This window comes from Podarcis gaigeae (genome assembly GCF_964106915.1).
Source record: "Podarcis gaigeae genome assembly, chromosome: 2".
NCBI classification, from domain to species: Eukaryota; Metazoa; Chordata; class Lepidosauria; order Squamata; family Lacertidae; genus Podarcis; species Podarcis gaigeae.
The window spans coordinates 42642432-42652756 of record NC_139679.1 but is presented as its reverse complement, the minus strand read 5'-3'; the positions used below and the strand labels follow the sequence as shown (position 1 = coordinate 42652756).

The following is a 10325-nucleotide window of genomic DNA, read 5'->3' as shown; positions in this document are numbered from 1 at the left end:
GCAGTGTCGTTTTTACCAATTTCCCTTAAAAATAACTCCAAAATGTAAAAAATAAATAAATGTGATCTTAGCGAAAGGCTACTAGTGAAAATCTCACAAATCCTGTTATCTCATAAAGACCAAACTGAATCTACAAATTGCAAGCAAACTGAATGTGAATTGGACCAGGTTTCGTTACAAGTCGAGGCTGATAAATTACTGAACAGGCCATTTGTGCAAATCCTTAAAGTCTTCATATTTTATTAATGCAAAAAAGAAGAAGGAAGAAGCCTGTTCTTTCCAACCCTGCAGACCTTTGTCAGCTATCACTTCCATGCCTAGTCTAGGACACATATGCCCACAAGGTGGCACTGTGGCATGCCACTTTTGGACCATCCTGTTTATGGCACTAGGCACTGGGAGCAACGCTGTCAGGAAGGTGTCTGATGAGTTAAGCAGGGCCTACTTGAACTGATTAATTTAAATAATTTATTCTGACCTTCCATCATATTCCCAAGGGCAGTTGACTAAAAGAATTAAACAGTAATGTTATGCCTACCGGCGTGGTTGCTCGAGAGTGAACAGGCAAGATCCCCACTGGTCTTTTCAAAGGCTTTATTATCAGTGCAAAAACATTTACAGTGCAGAACATCTCAATTCCATGTCTTGCTCAGTCACTAGCAGAATCTGAGTGGGCGGTCCTTCAACTTTCCCCAGCAGAGTAGTCTCTTGACCCCCATCCTACGCATCCCCTCTCTGCGCGTAAACCTACTGCGCAGAGAGGGTGGGGGTAAAGGGGGACCTGCCTCCCCCCCCCCCCGCGCTTTGCTCATGCACAGTGTCTTGGCTCTCTCTTGCATCCTCCGAGCCCTGCATCTCTTCCCCACTAGAAGCGGGGATTCCCTCCTCCGCAGAGGAAGTGTTGCTTCTCACGATCTTTGGAGGCTCCCTGTAACGCAGCTGCCCTTCCACCTCTTGCCTCTGAGCTGATGGCAGTTCCCTGACAAGTAACTACTACACTCTCACAAGTCACAAAATCATAAAAGCAACACAGAAGAGTCAGCAGGATTAAAATGGTATCTTAAGATCTTGGGAAAATAAAAAAAGGTTTTTTCCTGGCACCAAAGGGCAATAAGAATCTCACTGGGAAGAGCATCCTGCAACTAGGGTGTCACCACTGAGAAGGCCCTCTATCTTGCTAGGCACCTTCCACACCTGAGGTGGAAAGGGGTCCCTGCAGGTTTACCTCCATTTAAGACCTTAATGTACAGGTAGGCAAATGTGGAGACAGGCAGCTCTCTGCATAGGCTGGTCCTAAACCATGATGGACTTTAAAGTCAAAACCAGCACTTGAGATTCAGCTCAAAAACAGACTAGGGTCCTGGGGGGTGATAGTGGAAGGTCTGGAGCTGGGCTAGGGGTCCTATCAGGACATGTGAACCACTTGCAACCCTACTCTGAGCTGAGGCCCATAGTAAGGTCCTGCTCCTCCTCTGAATCACAGAAGAGGAGATTTCGCTGTGCTTGGGGTCGGCTTAGAAATGTGCCCCAACACATCCTCCGTATCAAAGTGCACTTTTTTAAGCTGTCAGATGAAGGCAATTTGGCTGTTGTGCATTTCAGAGTATTCTTTGCACAAATGATTAAATGAAAAATGGCAATTAAGATGATGTTATTTTAGATTCTTCCTAGTGGTGAAATTCTAGAAATTGCATGCATAAGTGTGCAGGGGGTGAGGGGGGTGAGAGTGTATGTTTCATGAAGTTAATATCCATGAGACAGCTAGCTCATTCCATGGTCAGACAAACTGGATCTTACCACTACAGGTTACTGAGGTTTGTAGATAGATAGCCGGGTGTGTGTGTGGGTGTGTGGGGGTGTGTGTGTGTGTGTGTGTGTGTGTGAGAGAGAGAGAGAGAGAGAGAGAGAGAGAGAGAGAGAGAGAGAAATCTTTGCTATTTGTTCTCTGGACACTAGAGGTCCCAATGAGTCTGCTCCCCTTGCTTTTGCTTGGTGCCAAACTTCAGTCCAGCTCTATGACAGCAGAGGCTGTGGAGGCAGGGAGATGCGTCAGATGGTGGGGAAAGAGAATCTATCGGAGATTCCATTAATTTAACAATCAGGACTACAGCAGATAGATAAGGCATTACAACTGCAAGCCCCTCTTCATCAAACTTTACTCCTTAGTAGGCACTGTAAAATGTAAAAGTAAAGGACCCCTGGATGATTACGGTAAGTCCAGTCAAAGGTGAGTATGGGGTGCAGCGCTCATCTCACTTTTCATACTGAGTGAGCCGGTGTTTTTCCACAGACAGCTTTCCAGGTCATGTGGCCAGCATGACTAAACTGCTTGTGGCGCAATAGGACACTGTGACGAGTGCCAGAGTACAAGGAAATGCTGTTTACCTTCCAGCCACAGCAGTACCTATTTATCTCCTTGTACTGGCAATAGCACAATGCTACCCAGACAAGCAAAGGAAAAGAGGAGTAACTATCACTGGAAAATAAGGAAAACTGGAGGATATGAGGTCATTATAATCTGGGTCAAATAGCAGGGTACCACAGCGGTACCTATTTATCTGCTTGCACTGGCATGCTTTCGAACTGCTAGGTTGGCAGGAGCTGGGACAGAGCAACGGGAGCTCATTCCGTCATGGGGATTCGAACCACCAACCTTCTGATCGGCAAGCCCACTGTATAAAATGCTATCCATGGGTTGTTTGAGGCTAGTGGCACGGATGAGTGCTGCTGGGAGTAGAAAGTTTAACTATTAAAAAAATGGTTTCAGGTCCTACTCAGTCCCTTAAAGGTTTTTAATTCTCTGATTTGATTCTATTCCCTGGGAGCAGGGAGGAGTCCATACCGAGGTAGGGTGTGGGGGGGGCAATGCCAAGCCAGGGCATACACACGGCTGGGAGTGCTGGGTTGCCTCGGCTGGTGTGCCCAAACCACCCTGCCCTTGCCACCACCCTGCCCTGCAACCTCTTCATGTTGTGGTATACACAACAGGGACACTGCTGCCAGGGGGCCTGGTCTGTGGCAGCTCCCCTTCCTGCTGGCTGCTCCTACCTCTCCCCCAGCCTTGTGTTATTTATTCATTGTCTCCAGCAGTTTACTCCATGGCTTCTTCAGTGCATCTTCCTTCAACTTGTTTTCTTTCTACCCTTTGGATCATACCTGCAAGGCTGGTCAATGGGAGCTCCTGGTTTGCTCTTCCCCTCTGTTGCCCCAGGTCCAGTGGTGTAGCGTGGGGTTGCAGGGGGGGCCGGCCGCACCGGGTGCAACATCTGGGGGTTAGGGGGCGCAAATCCATGGGTTAGGGGGCGCAAATCCACGGGTTAGGGGGCACAAATTACTTGCCTTGCCCCGGGTGCTGACAACCCACGCTACGCCACTGCCCAGGTCTTCCACTTCTAGAGCTCTGCTCTTGGCCCCGTGCCCCCTTGTCGTCAAGTCCCTCCCATGGCATCTCATACTGTCACCCATATTTCGATGGCACCTAAATAGCATCTTTCTCTCCCCTTCCACCTGAACCTTCATCCATAGTCAGAGGCAGTAATGCTTCTGAATGCCAGTTGCTGGAAACTACAGGAGGAAAGAGTGATCCTTTGCTCAGGTTTCCTGCAAGCATCTGTCCACTTTTGAGAACCGAATGCTGGACTAAATGGGCCGCTTGCCAGATCCAGCAGGGCTCTTCTTGTGGACTTATCTGTCACTTTTCCTGCTTGCATGACTTTTTCCTTTAACACAGGCATGGGTGTGGAACTTCCTGCCAAATGCACATTGGCGTTTAGGGCCATCTTAAGCATATCTGGCACCGTGGTTCAAAGATCCCTCTGGCGCCCATCCTTTTCCCAGAGTTGTCAACCTTTTCCCAAGCCTCTGTGGGGATCACTCTCCTCCCACGGAGGCTTGGGAAGGAAGCTGCATGCCCGCCAGCCATTTGGTTGGCGGGGCACAGCTTCCAAGCGGAGATCGCTCTACTCCCGCAAAGGCTTGGGAGGTGTGCTGGGCCCAGGGGTTAACCCGAGCAATGTGGTCCAGGTCTGGTCCCGAATCCAAGGATTCCAAAAGGAGTCAGTCCAACAGGGCCAAGGCAAGACACAAGGCAGGAAAGCAGGCTACTTCAAGCACAGGATCTCAGGCAGGATCTAGCATACAGCAATGTTGCTCCCATAACCTGGGCAGGGTAATGGCCAGTCCTGATCCCTCGGTGACTCACCTCCCTGTCTCACCTGAAGGCGGGCACTCCTCCTGCGAGTACTCAGGTCTCTCCTCTCAGACCTGAGTCTCTGCAGCTTGGGTGATGTCGGTGGGTTACTAGACTCAGAGGCCACCTCAGCCTCTCCTGACCCAACTGGTAGTGGAGCAGCTGCACGTGATTGCCCAGCAGAGGGCAACGAGGTAATTCCCACATCTGGAGCCAGGGCAGGCTCAGGCCCCTGACTCGGCCCAGCTGGAGCTTGTTGCAGGGGAACCTGTGCAGACTGGGGCTCTTCAGAATCAGGCCCAGACTTGGTTCAGATGCCACCTGAGGCAGAGGATCCGGTGCGGACTGAGATTCCTTTGGTTCCGAGTCCCAGGCCATCACAAGAGGCAAGCTGCACGCCCACCAGCCATATGGTTGACGGGGCACAGCTGACGGGCATGCAGGGAAAGGGGAGGCCACCAGCAAAGCCATGCAGCTCCCCCACTCACTGGGGTGCCCCTGAGAGGCCAGCGCCCTGGCACAATGCACCAGTAAGCCCAATAGGAAACACGGCTCTGTTGGTGTTGCATTCTAATTTTTTCATATGGATTCCATCACAGAGCGCAGCTGGGGGACGCAGGTCATGCCCCTCCCACTAGGCCAGGCAACCCGGCAGTGTGCAGGAGTCGGTTGAGCACAATAAAGGCATGCAAGTTCTATGCTGCTTTTTCTCTCTATGAGACCAATGACTATAATGCTTCTTTCTTCTTAAATAAACATTTCTTTGTTTAAGTTTCAGCATGCATTGCCTTGGGGTTCAAGAGGCTGTGCTTATGCCTCTCTGTTTGAGACTCCCTTGCCAGATTATTCTCATGCCTTAAACAAGATTTATGCTTAGATTTATGCAACTGGGTGTGAAATAGGGCTCTGAGTTGGAAAGGACAATGTGTTGTTTCTAGTCTAACCAGTGCATATTCTCAGATTAGGGCAATGCAGAACATCCGAAGCCTTTGTGCTAGTTCAGGCTATTTGTGCAAATCCTAAAACTCGTTTTCATCAAATACTTTCTTCTGAATAGCAGGAAAGGGCAAGAAGAATAACCAGGGGCTGCAGTAACGCCGCCGTGAGGAACAGCGTTTACAGTGTTGGGGGCCTTTTTAGCAAGAGTGCGTTGTGGAGATTATAGAAGTAAAGAAAGATGCATGTGTGTTGTGTGGAGAAACTGGATAGAGTTTTTCTTCCACTCCGAGTCTGTGTGCACACCACACATAGAAAGCACAGTCAAACACACACCCCTTCAAAGAATCCTGGGAACTGTAGTTTTTTAAAGGGTGCTGAGAATTGTAGCTCTGCAGGGTGTGAACTACAGTTCCCAGTATTCTTTGAGGTGTGTGTGTTTAAATGTATGGTGTATACACAGCCTAGAATCACCCAGTGAAGCCAATCGGTAAGAGACTGGGAAATGACAAAGGGAAGTATTTCTTCACACAGTGCATAGCTAAACTATGGAATTTGCTGCCACAGCCCACCTTGAATGACACTGAAAGGGAGTTAGACCAATCCATGGAGGAGAAGGCTTATCAGTGGCTGCTATTCATAAGGGCTGTATACTACTTCGACATCAGATTCTAGCTGCTGGGTAATTTGCATGGGAATAGTGTTATTGCATTCATGTCTGCATATGGGCTTTTCAGAGGCATCTGGTTGGCCATGATGGAAACAGGATGCTGGCCTGATGCCAGAGGGTTCTTCTTGCAGTCTTATGTTCTTACTGGAGGTTATTATAAAAGTTTGGGAAAGTAAGTCCAGAGCCATGAATCAAAAAGTTGTTCCAAGTGGTTTCATGCTGCGAGAGAGAGTAAAGGTAAAGGTAAAGGTAAAGGTAAAGGGACCCCTGACCATTAGGTCCAGTCGTGCTCATCTCGCTTCATTGGCCAGGGAGCCGGTGTACAGCTTCCAGGTCATGTGGCCAGCATGACTAAGCCGCTTCTGGCAAACCAGAGCAACACATAGAAACGCCGTTTACCTTCCCGCTGGAGCGGTACCTATTTATCTACTTGCACTTTGACGTGCTTTCAAACTGCTAGGTTGGCAGGAGCAGGGACCGAGCAACAGGAGCTCACCCCGTCGCGGGGATTCGAACCGCCAACCTTCTGATCGGCAAGTCCTAGGCTCTGTGGTTTAACCCACAGTGCCACCCATGTCCCCTGAGAGAGAGAGAGGTGCTACTAAAAGACAGTCAGAATGGCATTTCTTTCTGAAGAAGCTGAGACCTCATAGATCATCCTAGAACTAAACTGGACAAAGTTCTTGTCTCCTGAGAAGTGAAAAGTGGTGGCATCTGCTATGCAATGTTCTAAAATAGTTTAATGGGGTAGACAACAATTTCCAGAGTTGAAACCTGGCAGCATCTTGATGGGAACCACCTTCAAGAATCATCTCTGCTGAACCTCCTTATATGTGAGGTGGGATGCCAAGACATCTTAAAACAAAAAGGACACATCAGCTGGGAACTATGGCCCTATCTCTCGAGGCATCTATTTTCTTCCGCCCACAAATCCCAGGTGATGCCAGCTGGCATTTGGCGCTGGCAGGAAATGGGAACCCCAGGCTCTCTCCATGCTGGAGCAGGTCAGAAAAGCCAGGTGCTGCAGAGATCTGTTTCTGCAGGCATCAACAACCCTTGCCTGGTGTTCATCTCTTAGGACATTTATTCTTTGCTTAGGGTAAAAAAACAGCTGCAGGGCCAGGGGCATGCTAACACTTGGACTGCATCCTTGCATTGCCCAGTGCAACTATGGCATGGGCAGGTTCTTGAGAAGCTCATACATGCCACTCTTTGCATGATGAGTCCCCAGGGCCCATCACAGTGAGAACTACAAAGGTGGAATTAATATCTTAAAGATGCCAGTAGCTCCAAGCTGTCCTCATTGTAAGCAGGCCAAGCCTGCAGTTAACAGCTCGACTATCTACTTCCCAAAGGCTTAGGACAACTGCATAATGAACCACAGGAGGAGATCTGGTGATGAAGGTGTGTTTCCCAATCCTTTCAATTGCCTCAACCCTCCTCCTTCATTTTTGTAGGATGAGCACCTTTGTTTGCCTAAAGAGGATAACAGACGATTCACATGCCCCTGCGCCTCTTAGGAGAGAGTTCTTCTTTGCTTGCCACCAAAGGAAGGCTGAGATCCAGGAGGAGGTAAGAAGACACCCGCTGGTTTAAGAATGTGTGCAGGAGGTCAGGCGGAATGTGAAATTTCTGGTGCAGCTACCAACACTGATGTTCCAGGAAGAAAGATGGGCTCAAGCAGTGAGAGAACTCCAATGGGAGTTGAGAGAAAGGCTTTGCACTGTGCCTGTCTGTGTGTTCTCTGAAGGACAATTAGTGAAGGCTTGGCTTGGGGAAACGATTTCTGTATAAGCCCTTAGTCCAGATGTATTCCAGTGCTACTCTCTGTATGCTCAGAAAATGCAGCTATTTGACCAGTGAGCCTTTATTAAGTAATGGCAATTAGTGCACCTTGGAACTGTTAAAGGAGCAGGTGCTGTCTCCAGGCCAAGAGGGGCCCTACAGCCTATATCAGAGTGCAACAAAACAAGAAATAAGGTATTGTGGGATGGAATTCAAAGCAGATGCTCTGTCACTGAACTACGACCTTTCCCCTGTGAAGGAATTCTGGGAATGAGAGTTCTGTGAAGGAGGAGACAAAAGATCTCAAACTGAGTATTCTCAGAACTAGAAAACTGCAACCCTCAGCTTTTAAGTGGATTTAGGTTTGTAATGTGGATGGATCCTGGATTCCAGGTGGAGGAGTCAGTCAGGAGGAAAGCATGACAAACTTAGCCTTTTCTTTTTTCAACTGCTGTACTTTAACACTGGATTTGTACACTGTAGGGGGAAGGGGGGGAATTGATTCTGTTTCATGTTCTGCTCCCAGTGTTACACAGCTTGCACAGACCAGAGGAGAGGGTTCGACATAAAAGTCACAAACTGTCTGCTTTACTAGTCGGCCTCTGTAAACCTGCCACCAGCTGATGCTTTTTATCCTTCCCCGCCTGTCTGAGATCCGTAACAAGGAAGCACTAAGCTAGCGCCCGACTGACCTATCTTTGCTTAGACTGTCTGGATGGAAATCCAACTCCGGCCATCTGGTGGAGCTTGTGGGGATGGAGATGGTGGGGTAGAGGTCAGGCTACCACTTTGGGATGAATACCAGACTCATTTTGAAAGGGCAGGGATGTTTCCACTTACACTGCCCCCTCCCATCCTCAAGAACTTTCCCCTAACCTAAGCAAAGGGGGTCTACAGATGAGTACTAAACTACACCCAGGTCAGCAGCACGAGATGATGAAAGTAAGGGCTACAGTACAGGTCAAGTTGGGGTCTCCGGAATGGTCTAATTATATGGAGCATCCCAATAAAAAGGATGTAGCCATCTGTCTCACTACTCGGAAGGTCTTAAAAAATTGCTGCAGTTCATGCTGACAACTTCCCTTTCCATCCTAATCAGCAGGCAGTGGCGATTTTTCCAGTTGCTGTAAATTAAAATATTTGGCTCTTCAAGGTGTCAGGAGAAACCGAATGCTCTCTATACTCCAAAGGAGCTTGCAGATCTCTAAGGGAGAATGGGTGGCTGCACACTGTGTGTGTGTGTGTGTGTGTGTGAGAGAGAGAGAGAGAGAGAGAGAGAGAGAGAGAGAATGCATCTTTTCTGTGGCTAACATTGTGACAGCTAAGGAATATGGTTAAAAATGGGAGGTCAAGAATGTGATCTAGCAGATTCCTTTAACCTGGCTCAGTGCGTATGACTAAGTATGTATTGCATAACATTTAAAAAAAACCACACCATGAAAGGGACTGCTGACACCACACTGTCTCTTAAGAAAGACAATAGGGAAAAGTTGTAAGTCAGCCTAAACGAAATGGAATCAATCAAACTTTGGTGTCCCAGAAGGAAGACTAGCTGCCCTTCTCCAGAACCTGACTTCATTCATGCTTTCGGTATCTGACTCATACTGCATCTTAGCTGAAGGAAGCCATCAGTATGCAGCTCAACATGAATATTTTGGAGCTGGAAAAGGGGCAGAAAGGGGCAAGCAAAATGATGAAGGGGACTGGAGCAACAGTGGCACTGTTTGGGGCTTGTTAGATTAGGAAAAAAGAGGCCAGTAGATGGGGGAGGGGAAACATGACAGAAGTGTGGAGAAAGTGAAGAAAGAGAAGCCCTGTCCCCCAATAATACTAGAATTCAGGATCATCCAATTAAGATGAATAGTAGAAGATTCAAGACAGGCAAGAGGACATATGTCTTCACAGTGTACAGTTAAACTATGGAGTTTGCTACCACAAGATATGGCGACCAACCCAGACACTTGTAAGACAAAGTTAAATTCATGAAGGTTATGCAGCTATCAGTGGTTACTGGTCATGATGACTTACATGTTTCCTTCCAGATCAGAGATAGCAGGCCTCTGAATACTAGTTGCTGGGGAGCAACAGGAAGAGGGTCCCCTCCCACCACAGGTCTTCCCTGTGAGCTTCTCATTAGGGCATCTAACTGGCCACTGTGAGATGCTGAACTACATCTTATTTTGGCCTCATCCAGCAGCACTGGTGGTTCTTGAGGGTTTTATTTTCCCTAGGCGGGGATATTGTAATGGAGGAAGAGTTGCTGGAGGTATGTGGTGGAAAAGTAAGGCAGGCAAAGCATAATACAGTGGTACCTCGGGTTACAGACGCTTCAGGTCACATGATTTCAGGTTGCGCACCGCGCCAAACCCGGAAGTACCGGAACGGGTTACTTCTGGGTTCTGGCGCTTGTGCATGCACAGAAGTGCTAAATTGTGCTTTGCACATGCGCCAAAGTGCCGGATCGCGACCGGCACGTGCGCAGACGCAGCGCTGTGGGTAGTGAACGCTGTGGGTTGCGAACGTGCCTCCTGCACAGATCGTGTTCGCAACCCGAGGTTCCGCTATATGTAGACACATATCAAATATTGCACACACACACATTTCCCTTGTGAGTACTTTTTATAAGGGCCTATGACAAAGGAAAAATTGGGGGGTGCATCTGGGGTGGGGGAACCCTTGAGGCCTGACAACCTACACTGGGTCAGCCTGAATGATCTCAGTGGCATCTTCTTATTTAGGCAAGAG

General features: G+C 48.5%; 1 protein-coding gene across 4 annotated transcripts in view; it reads left to right on the top strand.

Annotated features, from left to right (window-relative positions):
• The first annotated feature begins 7212 nt into the window (after positions 1 to 7212).
• The window catches only part of NDEL1 (nudE neurodevelopment protein 1 like 1), a 47476-nt gene continuing 44363 nt past the window's right edge, over positions 7213 to 10325 (top strand). For 2 of the 4 annotated variants that reach the window (XR_014560976.1, XM_083725917.1), the window contains exon 1: positions 7213 to 7367. Coding sequence is in view for 3 of the 4 variants with exons in the window: in XM_083725917.1 (XP_083582043.1) it covers positions 7254 to 7367 (114 nt within the window). In the remaining variant the exon portion in view is untranslated. The remainder of the gene's footprint in view (positions 7368 to 10325) is intronic. The other 2 variants (XM_083725919.1, XM_083725918.1) reach the window with 2 other exon arrangements.